Genomic DNA, 24,689 nt, shown 5'->3' with positions numbered 1-24,689 from the left:
TCCAGAAAGAAGTCTGGACCTCGGTCCAGACAGAGGACCCTACAGAGGTGCCCATCAAAGGAGGAGGTTCTAGGGAGCATGTGCATTCAGACATTCCTGTGCACAAAAGTGTCCCTAGATGCTTCCCAGAAATTGAAGTCCTTGCCCTAAAGAGATCCCAGGGAAATGAAAGAAAGGACCCATGCACCCAAACAGAGCACAGCAGAGAGAATTGAGGCAGGGCAGGACTTTCTGGAAAAGATCCTTTCTTTAGACTTGATTGGAACCCCTGAGACCTGGCAATACTTGGTAGTATGCTGTTCACAAATAGGATACCTATGTTTTAGTTCCCTTTATTGCTATGTTAAAACAATGTGACCAAAAGCTATAGGGAAGAAAGGGTTTATTTTATGTTATACTTCCAGGTCACTGTCATTCCTGAAGGAGATCAGGGCAGGGACCTGAAGGCAGGAATGCATGCTATTCTATGCGCCATTGCCTTCAACCAAGGGACTTTTCACAGCCAAGGAAGTGTGGCAGGAACCAGAGGGGTTGTTGCTTGCTAGCTGGTTTTCTCTCTGACTGTGTCATTGGCGGCTTATGTTCAAATAGCTTTTTGATTAGTGCAGGAAGCACCTGCCCACGAATGGTGCTACCCAGCTACCCATAGTGGGCTGTGCCATCTTTCATATTATACACAAATACACACACACATGCATGTACACATATTATATATTATATATGTATATATGTGTGATGTATGTATGTGTGTATCCATATATATTATTAATGCACACATACATATAAAACTATAGAGACTTATATGTATGGTTATACATATCTCACCTTTGAAGTCAGCCATTGCTTTCCATTGCCCATAGTCTCTGTGCCCAGTTTTTCATTTCCTAACTAGAAAGGTCTGCTTTTCAAAAAACAAGCAAACCTGTTCTCCATGTAGCCGCTCTTCCCAGGTGTGTTTGTCATTCTTTGAACATGCCTAGAACACCATCTTAGTGTGACTCCAGATAACTTAGTCTCTAGGGCAGAGCTAACCAATTAAGGAAGCAAAGAGTGGCTACTGTATTCCCTGGCTGCATGCCTCTGAGTCATAGAGCATAAACATCTCAGGAGAGTCTTCACAGGAGCACACAGACCGATCTAGAAGGAGATGGCTAACTGAAGTGTTTCCATATTTTCTTATAGTCAAAAGTCCCACTCAAGGCTAATTTAAAGATATTCTGGTATAGACCTTTTCTGGTTTCCTACCTCTGGGACCCAATGATAATGATGATGATGAGGAGGAGGATGGTGATGATGAAGAAGATGATGAGGAGGAGGAGGATGGTGATGATGAAGAAGATGATGAGGAGGAGGAGGATTGTGATAATGATGAAGATGATGATGATGATGCCTATGATGATGAGGAGGAAGAGGATGATGGTGATGAAGATGATGTTGAGGAGGAGGAGGATTGTGATGATGATGGTGATGCCTATGATGATGATGAGGGAGGAGGAGGATTGTGATGATGATGGTGATGCCTATGATGATGAGGAGGAAGAGGGAGGAGGATTGTGATGATGATGATGATGGTGATGCCTATGATGATGATGAAGAGGAGGATGATGGTCATGATGTGATGATGATGATGGTGATGCCTATGATCATGATGATGATGAGGAGGAGAATGGTGATGATGATGGTGATGTCTATGATGATGATGAGGAAGAGGATGATGGTGATGATGATGATGATGGTGATGCCTATAATGATGATAATGATACCACCTGTTATTATTATCTGATGTACTTGCCAATCTCTCTTAGAAAGAGAGTATCTGCTGTATTCTCAGTTATTGGCCTTATGGTGCTAGAAAATGGCTACCAAGAGACCCATCAGCTCAGGAAGGCCAAATTTCCGTGTTCTGCTTACTGGGTAACATCTCACCATCAGAGGAGATCCCAAGATGACTGAACAGAGAGAAAGCTGCCTCATGACTTGGAAAAGAGAATTTCAGAAGCAGTTTTGGAAGGGATGAGAAAGAATAACCGTGAAAGAGAGTGGAAATGGCCCCTTGATGCTGGAAGTTGAATCCAGGGGAGGAGGGGAAGGGAAGAAGGCTGGGAAACAGGTTGGTACCTGAGGAACACTTGCCTTAGTGGAGAGGGCCTGAAGATTCCTCCCTGGGCTGATGAGGGCTGGGATGCCTTGAAAGGGTTGCCACTCTTGGGTTGTTGGCGGGGAGTAGATTTCACAGCCCCTCCAGAGGAGTCTGAACTATCTGCTGTTTGAGACATGCCTACCTAAGAGTCACAAGAAAGCTGTGGCCAGAAAATTCCCAATGTGAAAGAATTGGGAGATATAACTAAGAACTGATTTTTGCCAAATCCACTGTGGACAGAGGAGGCACAATGCCATCATTTTCTCGTTTATGTGTTGATGCGTACATGGCTAGAAATGGTGAACTTCAAACTGTTTTATAGGTGGAGTGAATATTTGGAGATATTTCCAGTCTAATTAGCGAGGGTTGCACTGAAATAGATTTGCGTGTTAAATATCCTTTGCCCAAACCACTTAAAAGCAGGCATGTGTTAGAATATTTTAAGGATTCTGTATATGCATAATTTTGGCTGTGAGATGGGAGTCTAAATGTGGAATCCATTCACATTTTATTTATCACTCATATGTATAAACTGAAGATAATTTCATGCATTATGTTTAGGGTTTTAGTGCTTGTGTGCTTAGCTTTTAGCCTGTCCCATGAGTTGTGCAATTTTCTACCTGCTACATCATGTTCACTCTTTAAAAATAGTTTAGGTTTTTCAGAGTAGGATGCCAACCTAATTCTATTAACTACCTACCTACCATCTATCTGTCTGTTTGTCTGTCTATCTATATCTGTGTGTGTGTGTGTGTGAGAGAGAGATCTATCATCTAAGAGAGAGAGAGAGAGAGAGAGAGAGAGAGAGAGAGAGAGAGAGAGAGGAAGTGAGTGTGTATGTGTGTTTGGGAGTATTTGATGAGAATCGGCTGTAATCAGTTTCTTTGATAAGAAAACAACTCATTTTCAGTGTAGCCCTTTTAATTTAGTCAAATCTCACTAGTCTTCCTGGTCTGTATTAATATTTGGTTCCTCTGGTGTAGATAAGCCTAAAATAATTGATATAATTTTTATATGGTTAAAAAAAAATAATGGAAGCCGGGCGGTGGTGGCGCACGCCTTTAATCCCAGCACTAGGGAGGCAGAGGCAGGTGGATCTCTGTGAGTTTGAGGCCAGCCTGGACTACAAGAGCTAGTTCCAGGACAGGAACCAAAAAGCTATGGAGAAACCCTGTCTCGAAAAATCAAAAAAAAAATATAATAATGGAGTCAAAGGTCAAGTGTGAAGGTGGGGAGGAAAAATTCTGCTATAGAAATAGGAATTTCTGGCAAACAGCTCTAAAGGTTGCATGCCTGTGGTTTTATTAATGCAAATAACATTCAGTTAATTTAATGACGCCATCATGAGTCTGCTGGTGGGAGACAGTAGCACCAAGCTCACTGCTCTTGCTACCATGATCACTGAAGGTCCAAAGACAAGCTGAGAGAATGCTGGGACTCTCTGGAAAGATCAGCGCTACTGGAATTCCAGGAAAACGCCCACCTGGTGTGGGATGGGGACCACCAGGACAGACAGAGATGACAGGAAGCCTAGAAGGGGTGAAGTGATGTAGCAGGCTGGCCTAGGCTTTGGAAATGGAAGTCTGTACTAGTAAGGGGCCTGCCCACAAGTCTCCTTGTACCCAAAACAGAGAAAACAGCCACCTCATAGAATCTGTGTGAGTGTTCCCTGGGAAAGTTCTGGCACATAAAACTCAAGGGCCACCCTTTTAATCAAAAGTACTGGGTTTTCCAGAGCCTCCAGAAGAAGGTAGAAGAGACATTTGGCTTAGGGATGCTTTTCAGAGGTCTTCAAAGACCGAAGAGTAAGGGGTAATTTGATTGAGTCAGTGAAACAGTTCTTAGAATTGGAAGTTGGTCAGTGAATGCTGAGTAACAGTGGTCCATCGCTGCCCTGCCCTGTGAGGGGGCGTTTAGACTAGTTTGCATACTAAGCATCGTGAGCACAGTGAATTATTGCTGGCCTCCAAATAATAATGAGGTTTATTATTAAAATTCCTTGTTCTTTGTTTGCAGTGCACTTGCAGTTCTAATTAAGTTCTGCTTGGGCTCGTGTGAGTGTGGGGTTTACAGTTATTGGGTCCCCAGACTAGGACACCATTCAAGACCCACTGCCAATGAGAGGATGGATACTTGGAGGCATAATGAATCTGGTCTCATCAGCCCCACCCAGAAAATGCTGTATCCGCACTTCCTTTCTGCTCTCGCCCCTTTCCCTGTCTGTGACTTTGTCATGCAATAGGAGAATTTCCCTAATAAAGTTTGCATGACATTTAAGTATACTTCTCAGGCTGAGCAGAGTCACCCTTTCTGGACATAACTGTCCGTGACCGACAGGGGCACCAGGAGAAGGTGCCCATAGCAGATGGATTTCTTGACTTAGAAACAAGAATCAGTGAAACTCACCCAGCTTGGCTAGGCCCAGCATCCTTCCCAGAGTGTGTCTATCGGGATAGTATTTTGTGGTAGCTGGGAAATATTACAGAGTGATCGCGCATACCAATTAGTTGTATTAAAATATATATTATGCACAGCTCTGTATTTGGGTTTCAAAGTTTCCTTGACAACATCATTTAACTTCTTACTGTTCTTTTCACATTGCAAGTATAAATATCTAATATGTTTTTGTTCAAAACATCAATTAGGCATCAGCATAATCTTTATTAATACAGATTTGTTATTACAAGGAGACTGCTGAGCTACGGTAATTTGCACAGCAGGAACAATGAAATATCTTCTCTTTTGGTTCTATCCCAGATTGCCTGATTTTCTCTCTCTCTCTCTCTCTCTCTCTCTCTCTCTCTCTCTCTCTCCCCCCCCATCTTTCTCTCTCACCCTCTTTCCCTCCCTCCCTTTCTCCATTCCTCCCTTCTCCCTCTCTTTCTCTTTCTATCCTTCCCTCCCTCCCTCGCTCCCTCCCTCCCTCCCTCGCTCCCTCCCTCTCTCTCCCTCCCTCTCTCCCCCTTCTCTCTGTCATCACATAGCACACACACCAGTATCTTCCCATGATGCCCTTCACAACAACAGAGATACCTTTCAAGCTTTCATAGACTTTACCAATTTTCTTTCTCCCAAGGCAAACACAGTGAAAAGGCCCCCATGGGGAGCGTGTCTACTCGTTATGAGTGGGTGTTCCATTGAGGTTCCACTTCTAATTCCTTGACTTCTCTTCCCTCATGCAGCTAGAACGCCCCACTTCCTGCGGATTCAGAATGTGGAGGTGAATGCCGGCCAGTTTGCTACCTTCCAGTGCAGCGCCATAGGCAGGACGGTGGCTGGGGACCGGCTCTGGCTGCAGGTATGTGCACTAGCGTTCACTGTCCTGGCGGGCAGCAGAAGGACAGCCGCATCATCCTGGAGGAGGGATTGGGGACACCAAAGCAGTCACTGCTTTAGAACATTCTGCCCACATCAGTTAGATCCCCAGGTCTTCAGCCTAAGCAAGGCAATTGTCATTACTTGTCTCTTTGGAATTTCTGTTTTTCCCGTTGCTTTTTTTTGATGATATCCTTTGACAAATTTTGTCAAATTAGATTTAACAAAGAACATTAAATTCTACTGTGCCTCTTCCTACTCTTTCACGGAAGGAAAACAACCCAAAGAATTTGACTCCAGTCACTCACACACATACATGCACACCAAACACACACACACACACACACACCAAGAGAGAGAGAAATGAAGGGCTTGCTTTTGCGGAGCTTTCTGTAAGCTGCATTTTGAGCAACTCACATTAATTTCAAGCATTTAAGTTATGTATGTAAATGTATATGTATATGTATTTTCATATAAGCATGGCCCGGCTGTGCAGCTTAAGTCCTTCAGGACCTGCTCTGTACATTCTGTATGACAGGCAGTCCCTTGAGCCTGTGTGCTGTCTGAGGGGTCTGACAGATTAAGTGGATGTCTATGACTTTCTCCCCCTACCCCAGGACTTCGGGGTATGGGGGTGGGTGTTCTTCTCCTTGGTGACTTCCACTCGCATTGCATCTTGGTTCTTTTAAGTCTTAATCTCCAGGCTGCTCATCCCTCAGTCCTCCTAGAGTATCTCTTTCCCTTCCTTTCCTTCCTTTGTTCTGTGTGGAGTTTCGGTTGTTTGTTTTTACCAGGATGGGATCGAACTCGGGTCCTTATGCATGCTAGACTGGCGCTCCCTCAGAGACACAGCCCCAAGCCTTTCACATTTTGATTGTATTATTTTATTTATAATTTTGAGTTTGCTAGCAAGCTGAAGCACTCTGTTTTAACCCTTCCCTATTCCCTATCTCACAGTAGGCAGCTCCCACGTTCTTGTTTCCCTTCCTGTACTGGTTCTGTTTCTGCTTCGTACCGTACTTAAACGGCTGCCGTGGCATGGTGGCTGTGACGTGGCCCAGTTATATAATTTTTAAATCATTTATCACCTTTAATCACCACATTTGTTGCTGTTTGCTGGAGGGATTGGAAAGTAGCTGAACGTCTAGGATGAGCCGATGGGGGCTGTCAGGCAGGAATGTGGTCTGAGCAGAGGGTGGCTCAGGACCACCAAACTGAGTGTGCCTTACCCTTCTGCCTGATGCCACCCTTTTCCCACATCCTGGCCCTTGTCAAAGATGTTTCTGCCAGGAAGGAGGAATATGTCTAGAACTCCAGACTCCCATGTCCTTGTTCCATCCTTACCGTTTTCTGTGCTCCTGAAACTTCCGTATTAACTACTTTAAAAGCTTTCTGTAGCAAGTGGAAACTGATATAAGCCTTTAGCTTCTTCTCTTCTTCTTAATCTCACATCTTGGGTATTTGAAATTATCACGCTAGGGATATAGGGTTGCTGCCTGAGTGGGTGGATGTTTGTGTTAATGAGATCCTGATCAGCTGTCTGTTGTGCTTGATGAAGGAGATAGACATTTTATATTAACATTTTCCACAAAGCGTTTACAACCTTTTTAAAAATGACACTATTATTTTCATCACTACCTGTACGGCTCTAAATTATTTATGGAAAACTAGTTTATTGCGCTTGTCTTTCTTAGGCACACCACCTGGGATGGGATGATGCAAAGTGTGAGCTCCCAAGCCTGAAATGACAGGGGATATTCCCCAGGACGCACTAGCACACTGGACACAATCTGCTTCTAGATTTTACAACTATCCTAGATGTGGGATCCTTCGCTTCAACTCCATTTGGAATTCCAGTCTTCAGTTCATTACTAGTAGAGGAAGTATTGGTTTGGAACAGCTGTAGCATTATATAAAGAGACAGCTGATGTCTGTCTGGGGGGAAGAGAGAGTATCTTGTTATAGACTTTTCCATCCTACCTCTACTATAGAGTTACCTTGGGAGATGAAAAAATATCTAGCTTACTCTTGGGTTCTGATTTAATGGGTTCAAAGGAGGGACCCATCCTTCAGTATTCCATCAAATGTTGTCCAGGTGATTCCATTGTGAATCAAGGGTTAAAAGTAACTGAGCTGAGGCAAAACTTAATGAGTGTAGTAAATTGGAATGAAAAAGTAAAGGCAGCATGTAACTGGTACCTTAACAGTAGTCCCTCGATGTCCCTGGAGTAAGGAGCCTCTAGGTAGCATAGTCTTCAGATGCTTAAGTTCCCTATATAAAATCACACAGTGTTTGTATGTCACCTGCACACACAGTCTCAAACACTGGAATAATCTCAAGATAGCTTACAGTAACTACCCGGATGTCAATGCTGTGTATTGGTGGCTGTGCTGAACTGCTCAGGAGCTAAGGACAAGGACAAAGTCTATGTGTCTTCAGTAAACAATTTCTTTTTCTTGTCCTAGGATTGCACTATAGACCCAGGCTGGCCTGGAATGTACTGTGTAGCCTGGGATATTTTTCTTCCCCAGCTTCCCAAGGGCTAGAACAAGAGGCAGAAGCCACAATGCTGGCTTTCAAGATATTTTTGATTTATTGGGTTTTTTTTTTCAATCTTTGGGTGCAAAGCCTGTGGATTTGAGGGTCAATTGTACATAAACACCTCAGTATGGTTTTCATGTCATACTGTGTCCAAGGCCTCTCTATTTTCCATGTTCTGTTAGATTAGTATTACAATATTGATGAATCTGTCCTGTGTTATCCTGTGATGTGTTCCTTTTTCTCTTTTCCCAATCTTCCTAATCACCTGCCTTTGTCATACCTGAAATTCTTCATGTGCCTACAACAAGATGGAGCATGATAGCCCTTGATTTTACAGGACTCTGGGTTCTTAAGTGAACTTTAGTTTGTCCTCCTCTAAGGATGCTATTTGGTTTGTGAATCTTGGGTTGATCAAATAATGCTACTACGGAATTATTGATGACTTCTGGTTGAGTAGGCATTGCATGGGAAAGCATTTATTTTATGAGCAGCTTATGGAGAAGAGCCGCACACAAAATTATTAAGCTATTCTAAAACTTACTTTCAGCCTATGTGCATAGGTATATATGAAATTTAACTGAGAATATTTTGTAGATAGGGATGTTATTTTTAATAATACTATATTATGTGTATATGTGCCTGTTTGTGTATATGTGCACGTGTGTATATGTAGGTGCCTATGTACCTGCATATGGGTGTGTATGCATGTGTATATAGGCAACTAAAATTGCCTCCATGTGTCTTCTTTGGTGACTCTCCTACTGTATTTATAGAGTTGGAGTCTGCATTTGAACCTGAAATACACCAACTCCATCTGGTCTAGCTCGCCAGTTTGCCCAGTAGGTCCCCTGTCTGTGTCCAGAGCGCCGAGTGGTGGCAGCTGCCATACCCACTTGCTTTGTGTGTGGTTTCTGGGGATCAAAATTCTAGGACTCAAGCTTGCGTGGCAAGTTCTTTATCCATCCACTCAAACATTTCCCTAGCCCTAGATCTGTATTGTTACTAACTCATTGTCTATACGCAGACATCTGAAAATCTGAACCAAGCTGAACACTGACTACTTCTTCAAACATCTCTCATGAGGGACAGTCCACACACAATGCCTCTGGAGCTGCAGCAGCTACTAAAGGGGTTTTCTGCATGCCGTCACATAGGGTCTTTAAGGTAATTCTGAGATCCATGCTCAAAACTGAATGAGAAGAAAAATACATTTTTTAGGTTCTTCTATGGTATGAATATCCCCAAGAGCAAAGCAAGTTTCGGAATCTATGATGGATGTTTACTTGGGGACATATGGGTGCTTTCGAGTGGCGCCATCAGCAAATCTTTTATTGCTGTGTGGCAGCCTTTAGAACACCCACAGTAGTAGGCATTGGGCGTGGAGCTTCTTGGGGGTCCCCCCTGTGGTGTTACGTCTGTTTGCCATATAAGGGATGGAGCGTCAGCCCTGTCCGTTGCAGACTGAACTGTGTAGTAGGGATAGTGGAAGCCTTTATCTGTCTCTACCTAATTGCCCTGCTGTATACATCAAACTCTGTGTCATCCTCTCGGCAATGTGGGTGACCTGGAGATGTGTACCTCAAAGATTTTACCATGACCCTGTCACACTATTAACACCAAGGACCTGACTGAGGGAAGATGTCTGTGTGTCCGTGCATCCGTGTATAGTCTAGGTACATGGCAATCCACACCTACATGAAACGCTTACTCATTTGAAACATACTTTAAGTATCACTTTATTAAAGTATCAGAAAATATTAATAAATATGAGGAAACCTAAGTAATAAAGAGAAATGTTAAAGATTTTATTTTTGTGTGTGTACGTGTGTTTGTGTGAATGTGTGCTGTATGTGTGATGATGTTGCCCTCGGCGGCCCGAAGGGTTCATCGGATCACCTGGAGCTGGACTTACAGGCAGTTGTGAGCAGCTGGGTGTGGTGCTGGGCAGCAAACTTGAATCTTCTGGAAGCTCAGGAAGGACTCTTAGCTGCTGAGCTAACTCTCCAGCTCCTAAGAGACACTCTTTCATGACTAAGAGATACATCTCACCTTGTGGGTGAGGTCAGTGTCTATGTGGGAGGGATTTTTCTAAAGTGCAGAGCTAAAAAAATAAATAAGATAAAACTCATTAGGACGAGCACCCACCTTTCTACCTGCAGTCTTAAAGGAAGCGTTTTGTGCAGTGTAAAGCTATGAGATTGTGAAGTTCTTGCAGATGGCTGATAGGTATCATCAGATATGGCAGTGCATGCATTTAAATATGGTATTTTACCATTCAAGACACTAAAATCAAATGTGTGTATGTAAACCACCCAAATACCCAAAATGAGACCTTATTTCATATTTCATGTTGTTATCAACCTCCATTACTTTTTAAGTCTGACTTTGAAAATACCTCAGAGAATATGTATGTATAGTCACATGCATTAACACGTGTGAATGCATGTACACTCACACATACACACACATACATACATACAAATAAATGCACAAACTGAGGAAAAAACATAATTAAAACATTTTACATTTTTCATGTATAGTTTACTTCTTTGGATGCTTTTGTTTTTGTCCATGGTATTTTCTGAGTTTTTTTTTTTATTATGCAGTCATTGACTTTTGAAGCTATTCATGGCTATATGAAATTTGATGTTTATTATAAATAATCCAACAAAATAGTATTTTCAAATGATTTTATGGTATGCACCCATTCTTAGAAATAGAAAGGGAAATAAAATGTAGTTGCCAGGGTCTACAAGACTGCTCAGGAATTAAAGTACTTGCTACCAAGCCTCATGCCATGAGTCCGATACCCCTAGACCCACATGCTGGAGGAGAAAACTCTTCCATAATTTGTCTTTCGACATGGACACGCCTGCCATGGTACCTGTGCAGGAGCACATGCAAACACATACGTGCACTCAGCCATACATGTAAACACAAGACAAAATTTAGTTTTAAAATGCAGTTACTATGAAGGAGACTTTCAAAACACTGGCATTATCCAGCACCTGGATAGTAAGTGCCCGTGAGACACTCAGTGATGTGTGGAGATTTCTGAGCCTTTATGGAGAAAATGTCTTCTCCAGGTGAACCTCAGAGGCCAATTTTATGGTGAGACAAATATCCCAGATGCTTGCTTAGTCCCTGGCTTCTGGCCACAGGAAAGGTCTTTAACACAAAGAGGTAAGGGTCAAACCTTATGCATCCTTATCTGTGGGTTTAGAATAGACAATAGGCATCATACAAAGTGGTCCAGGCAGACTAAGAAAAACAGACTCTGTTAGCTGGCATGTCGGCGGGTCTCATCCTTCCTAAATCTCCACTCTCCGCCCTTTCCTGTAGCTTACTTTTCCTTTATATCACTTTCTCAAAGTTATGTTTTTAAAAACAATTGTCATATGACCTGAGAAAAGTCATAGAAATATACCTCTAAGGCCATTCTGCTTGAACTGACCCCTGGTAACACCCCTGCCAGAGTAGTGGCTGCATGACCCCAGCCCTTCCACCCTTTATAAAAATCTAATTCCGTGTGAGCGCCTAATTTGGGAGTGCTTTCTTAGAGGAAAAATACAACCTCACATGGATTTTAAACCTTTTTTTTTAAGTTGTTGGTCTAGAAATGGTTGTAATTTTTTTTCTTTTGAGAGTTTGTTTTACGATTCTACTTAGTTAGTTATAATCAACCCTATCTGGAAAAAAAAAAGACTTACTTCTAAGTTTAATAATTTCTTGTAGTTCTTTTCTGAGCTCAGGCAATTTTAGATGCTTTTGGTTTGATACAGAGAGATGTTGATGGAGGGAGGGCCTATTTTTTGTCCTGGCCGCCCAGCTAGCTTAACCCCCAAAATAATCACATAGAAACTGTGTTCATTTAAACACTGCCTGGCCCATTTGTTCTAGCCTCTTATTGGCTAACTCTCACATCTTGATTCAACCATTTCTAATAATCTGTATGGTACCATGAGGTTGGGGCTTACCTGGAAAGATTCAGCATGTCTGACCAGGCAGTCCCATGGCGGCAGCTCTTTTTCTCCCTTCTTCCCAGCATTCCTTTCTGTCTACTCCACATATCTAAGTGCTGCCCTATCAAAAGGCCAAGGCAGTTTCTTTATTCAACCAATGAAAAAAACACATAGACAGAAGAACCTTCTACATCAGAGAGACAGAGATGGAGAGAGATGCCAAAAGGATTCTCATGAGCAGAGATCAGGGAGCCAATGAGTCAGATCACAGGAACACTGCTTATATCACTGATTTCTACAGATGCTGGAAACATACATAATGATGTTTACAGAGCACATCTGGATGGTAGGTACTCTGCTGGGTGATAGTTGAGCTTGATTTTTGGTTTGTTGGTGATTTTTTTCACTAATCCTTGCAGAACTCCATTCCCACATATAGGAGGTGCAGCTGAGGCCGGGGGAAATTCTGTTTACTTTCCTAGGGGTGCATCGGTGGTAGCTAGAATTCATGGTCAGACACCTGTGTCTAGAAACTGTCTCCTAACCCACAATGCTCATTGCCTAGCACAGTGGGAAACCTAGACATTTGTCAAGGACTTGTGAACTTTGGTAAGGAATTTAAATTGCCAATTAAGTTAGAATTTTAACTTGTGTTTATGTGTGTGAGAGCTCACACATGCATTGCTCTGGCTGCTGAGGGAGGACTGGTCACATGCCGGGTCTACAGCGGCTTTTAGCTTCGTTTATAGATAATGGGGGAAAAAAATCACAACTGCATATCAGAACCGTTTTGTTATTAGCCATAAAAGCTACAAAATGATTCGTAAAAGAGGTAAAATTATGGTGCCTTCAGCAGGCTTAACTTGAGTATTTTACACCATATATATTAAAGCATAAATTTAACATCACTTACCACACAGAAAATACCAGGAGCAGAGAAAGTGGACTGTCTGCTGTTGCTATAGGAACCATTTACTGTCTAAATCAATGCTGAAAATCACATCCATTATTGTCTTAGTCGGCTCCCCATCTCCAGCTGCATCTCTCTGACAGATCTGAGCATTCAGAGATGGCTGAAAGCCTTCCAGCTAGCACATGTCTCAACCTAGTGTGGCTTTGCATTACTCTGATTTAAAGAGCGGGGTTTACTCTCTGTCCCTGAGAGCATGTGAGTTATCTAGAGAGATCCTGGAGTGATCTAATTACTCAAAGTCATTTAGTGGTTCCATGGAACTTGGTCAAAGGAGGCTGTTAGAGCTGGTGCATGTTTGGGGTAAAGGCACGGAAATTAGGGTGATGGCAGGAGAGCTTGCTGCATAGCAACCACAGTGGGATTGGAAATCGGGCTATGAGTTTGGACTAGGAGTTGGGGGGTGAAGAAGTCAGAGGGCAGAAGAGAGGCTTTGGCATCTTCCACTGACTTCTCTCTCTGTGTGTGGTGTGGTGTGTGTGTGTGTGTGTGTGTGTCTCTTTCTCTCTCACACACAAACACACATACACACATCCACGCACGCACGCATGCAACCCCCTCTCTCTCAAGCACACGTGTGCATACACGCACATACACACAAACACACCCGCCTTTGGACTATGAACCCTAAACCTCGCACAGCTTTTTTCTTGTTTATGTTTTTCCCATGCTCATCATGGGGTTTCCTTGTTTATCCCTCTTCCAAGAATCCGAGGCTCTCCCATGAGAAAGGAAGGCAGGCGTGGCCCTGGCTCAGCTCCCAGAGGGAGAGCAGCAGATGCTAACGTACTTTGTGGCTTGCCTTCAGTTCAGCAATTCGGTGTCTTCATTTTCAAGCAGAAAATGGCCACGGGCTGAAGAACCTAGATCTGCTGAGCTATTCAGGGAAGGTTCCATTTAGATGATGTAAGCTAAAGGGGGAAATCTGCCTCCACCCTCATGGTCCACCGTGGCCTCAATGGTGAGAATGTAGTCTGCATCTTGCAGAGGAGCCTGGTTAAAAATGGGTGACCACTCCTCTTTCTGCATTGGGGGACTGGACCGTTTAGCTCATCCTCACTCGTGGGACTGTGCAAGCAAGGGCCCTGCCTGTCGTCTGCTAGGCTCAGCCACTCAGAACGGCTCCAAAATGCCTGAGATTGATTAATTTACTCAAACTGCTGCTCACTCCCTAGGCCTCAATTTCCTTCAATCATTGCTCTGATTATGGCATAGATATTCCTGAAAGACGTAATGTGATTCCTTTTGGTGGTAAATCACTGCTCGTTTGGAAGTCTTCAGTGAGCCCATTGCCTAAAGAAGGGTGTATAAGCATAATTGAGATGACTATCTGTACGGCTTCCTGGCTTGCTCACACTGGAACACGTGCACACTTTTCAGTGCTCGGGGACTCACAAAGGCCGTGTTCGACCCAGGGAGACCATTTCCTCTCAGGCACCATCATTATGGGCCTTTTCTTGAAGCTCACAAAAGTCAGAGCAACGATCCTTTGATTACCCTGACATGAGAACACCCTGCTTTGTTTCTGTCTTTGCTGTCTTGCAGGACGGCCTATATCATAAAGAGCTCTCTGGATTCTCTTGTTGACCGCTGTGCACTGTGCTGTCTCTTTTTAAGAGATGAGGCACTGGTGTTTAGTGGGACTGCATTTCTCTCACGCTGGGCATGATGGGGAGATGTCACTTGGGCATCCTGTTAGCTCTGCCTGCAAGATGTGTTCTCGTTGTCCAGCTGTGTAAGTGTAGCAAAGGTGGCCTCCCCATGGGCTCCTGACTTCTTGATGGTGCCCAGGGTTCTAACATATTACACTGTCTGGTCATTGCTGTCATAGAAAAGGCCCCCCAGGGCAAGGGGCTTAGAAGACTTTCCAAACTTCACCAGTGGTCCGGGATCTTCACAATCTCCAGTTAGTTCCAGGCAGAGAGAGTGACTCTGGGGACTCAGAGGCTTCTAGAAATCACCTCATTTAATCCTTCAGTCACTTCCTGAAAACCATTTACCGTTCTGGCCAAGCCTTCCTTGAATGTGTCAGGTAGGTGTGGTTAGGTAGGGATGTTCCTATTTCTACAACTATTTCTGTCTCTTTTTGCCTGCAATACCTTACACAATACTACCTTATGTAATGGGTGGAATGAGCTAGGGGAGCATTTGCTGTAGCTGGTCCACAGTGCAGACGGATGACCAAGGTCTCTTCCTGCTTCCCTCCTCTCCCTCATCCTCTTTCCATAAACGCTGATGTGGATGTTCCTCAGAGCATCCCTCTGGCAGCAGCTCCTCTCGAATCCCATGTCTGTTGGGTTTCTCTGACTCTTCGACATCCAGAGACAAGGGGGCTCCCACTGTTGTGTGATGTCAGGACTATGGAGAATGGGAAGAGAAATCCCCATCCGATGAGTGGGTTTGTTGCTGTTGCTGCTGCTGTTGTTTTTCCCAGAGACCAGTCCACCCTTTTCTCACATTTTCCCTGGCTTCTTCAGGCTGTCTTGGGACCCTGAACATGCCTGATCCCTCCCTGCAGGGCTCCCCCTCTTCTGCTGCTTTCCCCAGCTTTTCCAGAGCTTGACGCATTGCCACTTCAGCCAGGACACAGCCACTTCCTCCCTCTTTTCCAGGAGAAGCCTTGCTTGTTTGTTTGTTTTTCCTTTTGTTCCTCCTCTGACTCAACCTCAGCTCTTGCCTGAATTAGGAACCTTTAACTCCAAAATAGGATTTTTAGACTTGTATACAATTCTTGGTAATATCATAAGCATAGATTATCTATATATCTAAATTATCTATATATCACTATGAGTAAATTGCTATATCAGATATTTAAATATGTTCTTGTAGCTCCCCATGCTAAATGCACTTGGTAGCACCCACTGACTCTTTTCTGAAAGGGTTTCAATATTCTCTTTTTGAAAACTCCACACTTTTATTTCCCTAAGATGTACATTTCAAGAAATCTTTGTCCTGTACAGAGGTCAACATATTTTAGGCCTTGGTGTCTAATAGGGAATTATTCTTTTTAAAAAATCCAGTATTAATTTACTTATTGACAGCTTCATATACATATTTACTATGCTCTTTTCCTTCTTGGCACCCACCTTCCCTTATGCCTCTTCCTTCCACTAAAGCCTGGTCCCAGCAAGTCCCCTTCCACTATCATGGCTTTTGTGTGACTGTTTTTGTGTGACTCGTTGAGTTTAACCAGGGCTGTTCCCTGGTTCATGTGTGTGGAACTTTCCCGTGGAGCATGGGTAACTCAACAAACACACCTCTACTTAAACCAGAGTTCCTGTTGCCCCAAAGTCATCATCTGCCAGGAGCTGCAGGAGGAGTCAGACCCCTTGTGCTCCTCCCTATCCCATGTCTGCGGGATGATGAGTCCAGCCCTGCGCAGCCCTTTATTGGTCCCTGCGCCACTGTGACTCCATGAGTTCAATGTGGTGGCATGTCCCAGAGACTGTGTCTTTGTTCTCCTCCCCATTGTCGAGTTCCTCCATTTTCTCTGCTCCTTTTACTGAGATGTTCCCCAAGTCTTATAGGAATGATGGATATTCCCTTAAGGGTTGAGAACCCAACAGCCATTTTTAAAAATAATAAAAGTGAGATTAATTTTCTTATTAAAATCCTATCGAGTAAGAAAAATAATTTCATCCTATAAAAGCCACATGATACCACAAAATTAAATAGAAGCATTCTGTTGAATATTTGGAGTCTCATAACCAAAGTTCTTATTATATGTATGTTTTATTCATCAGCTATCTAATAATATATAAAATATGAAAAGGTCTGCAGACCTTACCAAATGTTTAAAGAAAGATATAAACCTGTCTGTATGGTTTGGGCTATCATTTTAGATTTTTACTTAACTAAATAAAGCCTGACATAGAAAAAAATCTACATTACACTAAAGTAATGATGATATTTATCTCTAATTGATAAGATTATATAGTTTTTAAATTGCCTTTTTCACTCAAGTGTAAGTATACAGTATTTGCTTTTTATGACTAATGCATTTTGCTTAATATAACATCGTAAGGGTCTTCCCCATTGTAGCAGTGTCGGAATTTTCTTCCTTTCTAGGGCCAGATGAGATTGCTCTATGTGTGCAACGCCTTGGTTATTGATTCTCCCATTGGTGGAAAGTGAGATTGCTTCCACATGTTAACCATTGTGACTGGTGGTGCTTTGACCAATAGCATCAAGTCTCTGAGAGCCTCTTTCAGTTCTCCCTTCAGACAGTAGGATTGCTGGGTCCTATGGTAATTTTATTTTTGGCTTTTTGTAGGATAGTGATGTTTCCACAATATTTCCATCATTCCCTGCAGTGAAAGGAGCGGCAGTTCACTTCCTGCCTCTGCCCTGCTCCCTGCTAACTTTACCCAAAATAACAACACACAAATTGTATTCATTTAAACACTGCTTGGCCCATTAGTTCTAGCCTCTTATTGGCTAACTCTTACAATCTTGATTAACCCATTTCTATTAATGTGTGTAGCACCACGAGGTGGTGGCTAACCGGGAAGATTCTAACCTGTGTCCATCTCGGAGAGGAGAGCTATGGTGTCTGCCTCACTGCCTTCTTCCTCCCAGCATTCTGTTCTGTCTTCCCCACCTATGTTCTGACCTATCAGGCCAAGCAGTTTTCTTTATTAATTAACCAGTGAAAGCAACACATAGAAAGAAGACCCACCTACATCAATTCCCAACAGCCATGTGCGAGGGTCCCAGTTTCCTGCATCCGTGCTGTGCTTTATACTTTCCGTGTACCTGACAATAAACTGGTCTTTACCTAGCATGAACTGCTATGGCCTCGTGGCTTTGATTTGCATTTCCCTAATGGCAGATGATGCCAAACATCATTCATGAGCCAACTGGCCATTGCACTTCTTCTTTAGATAAACATCAATTTGCCCGAACTTGAGTTGAAATTTTTAATATTTGTTGATGAATTAATAAGATTGCAGCTATGTGATTTACAAAATCTTTCCCCACACTGTGGACTTTACTTTCTCAATGGTTCTTTTTTGCTTGCATACACATGTGTGCATGGGTATTTGTGTGTTCACATGGGTGTGGCTATATGTGTGTAAACCAGAGATTTACGTTAGATGTTTTTCTTGATTGCTCCTCCTGTTGTCTATCAAGGCACTGCACCTAGAGCTCTGTTTCTGTTGTGGCTATCCCACTCACTGCAGGGAATCTCTGTCCCTGTGTCCTGGGGATGGGATTCCAGGTGGGCTGCCACCCCTACTGTCATCTGTGTGGGTCCTGAGGATCTGAACTTCAGTTCTAAAGCTTGTACAGCAGTGGCTCTGCTCACTGAAATTTGTGGTTTTGATCCAGTCCTGATTACTTTTTTTTTTTTTTGGACCAATGATCTTGGCATCACAGTTAAGAAAACCAGGGCCAGATCTCAGATCATTAAAGTCTTCCCTTGGTTTGTAGTATTAGCTCCTGGGGTTGAGTGCTTGATTTAGACTTAGCTCTTGCATATGACAAAGCTAAGAATCTAATTCCTCTTTTTTTTTAAATTTATTTATTTTTATTGAAAATTTCTACCTCCTTCCCTCCCTCCACTCCCCCTCCCCCTCCCTCCATTCCCCCCCTCCCTCTCCAGTCCCAGGAGCAGTCAGGGTTCCCTGCCCTATGGGAAGTACGTGGGGTCTTTGTTTAAAGATTCTTTTTTGAGAGTTCACGGATACCCTGGCCTTGTATGGATCTCTGTGTTTTACACAGTAACACTGTAGCATGAAGGCAGAGTGGCTCCCAAGGGCTGCTTCTCTAGCAGAAATATTAATGCAAAAAGGGGGTCCTTCCCTTTGACTCACGATACAGCTCTAAGCTATGATCAGGGATCAGAGTGTGCACCTCTGTTAGGAACAGTACTGCAGAATTGTTATTGAAGTGAAAAATAAATAAATAAAACTTTTAAAACATGTTTATTCTTATGGGCATATACTTAAGTCAATAAAACCAAAAATCCCCTGGCCCATTTTTGTCACCCTGTAAGTAAATAAGTGCTTACTAATACTCCACTAGTTTTTTAGTTAGGTTTACTATTTTGCTCATTAACAAGAAGTTAGATTTTATTTTCGATTTGAAAAATGCAACATTCTAATTTTAAAGGCTATAAGTAGCAGGTCTCTTCTGTTAGCAATATTTGATTATGAGATTTTACCAGAGATTACATGTATGGAATTCAGAGAGAATTTCTTCCTCTTGGATGTATTGGTAAAGCTAACTCTCTCTGTGTTTCTTTTTATTTTTTTAATCTTTTGGTGCTATTGGTTAAATTCTTAAGTTTAGTAAAACACACAAATTGAGACATGTCAGATTTTTTTAATCCTTTGGTGCTATTGGTTAGATAAAGGTTTTTAAATTTAGTGAAGCACACAAATCAAGACATGTCAGAATTTATATTTTGATTTGTTACTTTTTAAGGTATAAATAAAGCTGCTTTTACAGCTAATGCCAAACATAATGCGGGTGGAACCATTCTTCCCCACTCCCAATGTTTTCTCCTAAGTAGCAGGAACTCTGTTAATGCAGCACTCCTGACTGCTTTCTCCCTGTCCAAGCCGGAGCAGCCTAGGAGAAGGTACAGAGCTTGTAGCTCAACCCGTCCTTGGGAAGCTAAGTGCTCTGGGAACCCTGTTCCTCCATCCTGTCTGTTTTACAGCAGCACCTAACACATGGGGGCTTTGTGCTTTGCTAGTGACTGGGTGAGTGAGTGTCTGTTTCATGTCGGGCTTCAGTATCAGCAAGCTCATGGTTTCTGCACACTGTGATGTGAGGCTGCAGCCCCCAGGGTATCAGAAAAAAAAGGTGGGGTTTGACATCCTGACAACTTCTCTCCTGGAATTCACTGCTCATTCTGCCCAGAGCTTGGATGGGGATGTGTGATGCCAGTCTTTACGTCAGTGACCTTGCATACACCACGCACATGTCTGACAGTGAATTGAATCTTTTGTTTGGGGGGGGCGGGGGAAGGAAAGTGGAGCCCTGCGAAGGTCTATCACTTTAAGGATAACATTTTGCTTAGCACCCGAGTTAGGCTAATCCCCAAACTCCCATGGCTTGAGAGTGACTCTCCCACAGTATCATAGATAAATGCTGTTTTGTTTGCTAGTGCGGTGTGAGTCACTGAACCACGCAGGTGGGCTTTACTGTCTCATGTAGCCTTGCATTTGTATAGCAGGAAAGGAAAACATTTTAATGTATAGCCTTCAAATCCAAGTTCCTCTTGCTACCGTCACTCCAGCCAGTCTTTCTAACCATATCGGGCTTCCCTTTCTGGTTTGTGTGACTAGAATGGTCTCCCCTCAATTACCCCTTGTCTGGCTACTTTCCTGTTTACCCTCAGGGCACACACGGCTTTCTCATATCCACAGTGTGATGTACAGCGGCTCCCCTCTGTGACTTCTGCCAGACACTAGTCCTTCCGTTCGCCCCCCAGACCATCCTTGGTGGATGTCCACCAGTCAGTGTTCAACCCTGGATGTCTGATTTAATAATAGCACATCTTGGTACTCCAAGCATGGCTTCTGGATGAATAGTGGACGTAGGACTTGGCATCAGACATAATCCTTGATCTTGGTCTGTTGTTTTCTACTAATGTAAATAGTCTAGAGAAGATAGCAGATTTCCCAAGACTTATTAAAAATACAGAACTGTGTAGTGAGGAGGCAAACAGGCCTGCTTTTCGTCCCGCCTGGCTACCGCACAGCTAGCTTAGCCCCGGAAATAATAACACAGAAACTGTATTCTTTTAAACACTGCTTGGCCCATTAGCTCTAGCCTCTTACTGGCTAACTCTCACATCTTGCTTAACCTGTTTCTAATAATCTGTGTAGCACCACGAGGTGGTGGTTTACCGGGAAAGATTCAGCAAGTCTGACCTGGCGACTGGTTCCATGGCATCTGAGTCACTTCCCTTCTTCCCAGCATTTTGTTTTGTCTACTCCACCTATCTAAATTCTGCGCTATCAAAAAGCCAGGGCAGTTTCTTTATTAACCAATGAAAATAACACATAGACAGATGACCCACCTACATCAGAACTGAATTTGTCAATGTCCTTTTTTGCTTTCATCTCTTGCAATGATTGGATTTCCAAGAGTTTGTAAATAAAAGGTTGGCTTGGTGTATAGGGATAATTAAAAACAACCCTTCCCCACTGTAGAAGCAGCCTCATGGGAACTGGGGCACAGAATGTACAGAAAGACAGCTCCCTCACTGTATTTCAGAATCAGGTATTTATCGGGTCCACGTCCATGGATTTTGTGTTTGTAGGCAAAATTATGATGAAACTTGGGTCAGTCCTCTGGGTCTATCACTGAAGACATGGTGATTGTACCTGGTGTACATTTTTGTGTTATTCTTGGTAATTGCTTGCTCATAGAAAGACTGGGTTACTAATAGAGTGGTTGGTGACTTAATTTTGTTTTCTAGCCAAGCATAAAAGTATAGGAGAAAGTGTTATAAAGAACCAAATATTTGTAGAAAGAAAGGTGAAAAGGGGGGGGTATATTTTCTCCCCTGCTCAGTTCATTTAATTTAATATATTTAAAAGGTATGAGCAACACATTTTTACACTCTTAATTTTGGAGCCTTCAGTCTTTGTTTTGTTGATGGGGACGAATTGCTGTTTTTAATGGGACATCTGCCCATGGGGATAAACACGGAGTGTGACATTGATAATCGCTATCAGGTGTCTTACGGTCTTGATATGACTGCTGATATTGCTTCTGTCTGACACAGGGCATTGATGTCCGAGATGCTCCTCTGAAGGAAATAAAAGTGACTAGTCCCAGAAGATTCATAGCCTCATTTAATGTTGTCAACACGACCAAGAGAGACGCTGGGAAGTACCGCTGCATGATTCGTACGGAAGGAGGTGTTGGGATATCAAACTACGCGGAATTGGTAGTTAAAGGTATTTAATGCATTTTATACCCTCAAATAGCCTATTAAAATAGACATGCTTACATAGTTGTTTGTTCATTATTTGTTTATGCTCAGACTTACCCTGTCTGTTCCGAATAGTAGCTGGCTGATAGGCTGTATTGATGAATTGCATTTTAAGTACACATTTTGCATGTGAGCAATGCTTTTGGAAAACGTATGTGATTGATGTTGGTTTAGTAACATGCAGAACAGTGCCTGCGTGCTCAACCAGGGCTTCTGCCAGCTCTGTGGATACAGATTACAACCTATAAATTTTTTTTAAGGAATAAAATTTTTTTCTGATAGAAAATCACTTAAAATGCAAATATTCACCAGGCAGGGTGTTTATGATAGCAAGATGGTTAATAAAATGAAGCAATGTCTATATAAAAAGGCCCTGTTATATCATGGAAGCCGTGTTGATAACACTGTCTTAGCCTTCATAATGTTCCAGTTACTCTCTTTTCCTAAACTCTGTGTGACTGGAAAATAGAGTCATTATATTCGAGAAGGTGGGAGATGAGAGGTAAAAAACGGAAAGGAAATAATTTTCCTTTATCTCATTTAATGCAATTTTTTTTGTGAGCAGGGAAGTTTATCCCATCAAGCCGGCAATGCAATTTTTGGTGCCAGATTGAATAATTTGAACTTACGTGTGCACCATGCTGGCATTTTAGACAACTGTGACAGGGCCGTTCCTGCTTTTCTTGGGGGAGACAAATAATATCTCATATTTTATTTATTTTATTTTTCAATGTTTCAGTGCTAGGGATGGAATGTCAGACTCGCCGAGCCACGTCCTTGAGGCTGTGTTACATTTACATGTTTGTTTTACATTTCTTGATTATAGATCACAAACATGGTTATGTCAAGGTGGACTCTTCCTATTAGCGACACATTTATCTTTGCAGCCAGTTTTAAAGAATACTGGGTTTGCATCCCAGAATAAGCTAAGAAGAGGCAAACCATGGATATATACCTCCTCTCTTCATCTATTGCCTTCAACATAAAATAGGTAGAATAGTATTACCCAATGATGGGACTGTTGGAAACTTCAACAGCAGAAAGCACATGTTTGTACAGAGTAAACTAAACTGGTGATGGATGGGCGTCAGGTCCCAGTGGGGAGGAGGACGGGGGGGTGTTCGTATTGCCCGAGATAGTATCCGTAATTTTCATTTGAGACTCTGCAACAGGACCCCCTCCCAGATTTTAAAACCTTAAATGCCAAATGATTTGTTTAGCCCTTCGTCCTGCCACATTGCAGTTGAACCAGGGTGGCTAGGCATAGCCTTTGTCATAAAACCTGGCAGGGGCTTGAGAAATCCTCTCCTGTCAGGTGGAGTTTCTGTCTCCCATTGCTTGGCTTAGGAGACACAATATTGCTTATCAGGGACCCTATCCTGACAGCCACTCCCCGTGGCACTGATAGATGTGTAGCAGAAGGGAGAACACTCTCAATATTTACTTGAATCATATATTTTTGCCACGTCGCATTTTTATGGGCAGTAAAGTTTGAATTAGACTGCCTGGATGAAATTTTGAGTTCAAAGTTAAGATTCATAACAGATCTACAATTCATCAGCTTTCCACAGACCCTGCCCTGTTGAAGGTTCTCTGGGGAGTCAAGGAATCGTAGTGGGAAAATTAGACTTCTCAGTGTGGATGAAATGGCCTGGGTGCTCCCAGCCAGGGTCCTCTCTTCCTCCTCCTTACCTGCCTCTCGCTGTTCCTTATACTCTTCATTCTGTTATTATTCTTTGACCCCCATCTCAGAGCACTTCTCTGAGGTGATCTCCTTGTGTCTGAGCTACAGCTGCTGCCCTGCTGCCCTGCTGCCCTGCTGCCCTGCTGCCCTGCTGCCCTGCTGCCCTGGAATGAGAAAGACACCCGTTTTGTTATTCCCATCCATTGCAAATGTGGTCCCTTCTTTAAAAATGGCCTCTTCGGGGAAAATCATTTGTCGGGTGTTAGAAGGAACATAGACTATTCTAGCCTGCCAGAGAAAGCATAGATAAGGGGGGATGAATGGGTTTCTGTTCGGTGTTTGCACCGCTTCTTCCTGTCTGAGGACAGCGTGGGTTCCCTGGCTGATTGACAGGATATGCTACCCCTGTCTTCCATCTCTGTGCTCTGCCAATGCTGGCAACAGCTGCTGTGTGGGGCCCTGGTAGAAGATTTGGCTCCTTCTCCATTTATATGTTCATAATCACGTTTCCACATAGACTTCAGTTGCTCAGGCTAGATTTGAACCTGCAACTGACGCGTTTCTGCCTCACTAGTAACTGTAGTGCAGGCCTTTGCCACTGGGTCAGGCACAAATATCAGGGATAATATATGGGAGTCTACTACTTTAGTGATGTTACCTTTTCAGAAAAAAAAAGTTAAATTAAAATACACAGTAATAATTTCAGATAACTCATGTATAACTGAATACCCTGTAGTCAGTTATACATGAGTTGGGGTGCTAGTGTTTAACAGATGGGGAAACCAGGGTGTAAAGGCTTTATAAATCCCCTTTAGAAGACGTGCATGGGAAATCAACTCCTTAAGCCAAGCCCAGGTCCTTTTTTCATTGCTGTCTGCACGTGGCGTACCATGGCATGTAGTATGAATAGTAAAAACCCAGAGACAGAAATTCTGGTTCAACCTGAGAACCAGAAAAGCAAAGCAGCCAAGCAACTAGAAAAGTCTTACCTCTACCAAGGATGGGCAACTCCAAACTTAGCAGCCTAAGCCTCTCTCTCCTCCCATTTTATATTCCCTCTAGTTCTGGGATTAAAGGCATGTGATTCCCTAGGACTGGGATTAAAGGTGTGAGCCACCAC

The 24,689-nt window shown here is 42.9% G+C and overlaps 1 protein-coding gene across 9 annotated transcripts in view; it reads left to right on the top strand.

Annotated features, from left to right (window-relative positions):
- Ptprm (protein tyrosine phosphatase, receptor type M) overlaps window positions 1-24,689 on the top strand; it is a 699,101-nt gene that overhangs the window by 293,416 nt on the left and 380,996 nt on the right. For all 9 annotated transcript variants that reach the window (XM_013353950.2, XM_013353949.2, XM_013353948.2 and 6 more), the window contains exons 5-6: window positions 5,323-5,438; window positions 21,676-21,850. In XM_013353950.2, the coding sequence (XP_013209404.2) occupies window positions 5,323-5,438; window positions 21,676-21,850 (291 nt within the window). The remainder of the gene's footprint in view (window positions 1-5,322; window positions 5,439-21,675; window positions 21,851-24,689) is intronic.

This window comes from Microtus ochrogaster, unplaced genomic scaffold, assembly GCF_000317375.1.
Source record: "Microtus ochrogaster isolate Prairie Vole_2 unplaced genomic scaffold, MicOch1.0 UNK20, whole genome shotgun sequence".
NCBI classification, from domain to species: Eukaryota; Metazoa; Chordata; class Mammalia; order Rodentia; family Cricetidae; genus Microtus; species Microtus ochrogaster.
This window is presented reverse-complemented; position numbering and strand designations above follow the sequence as displayed.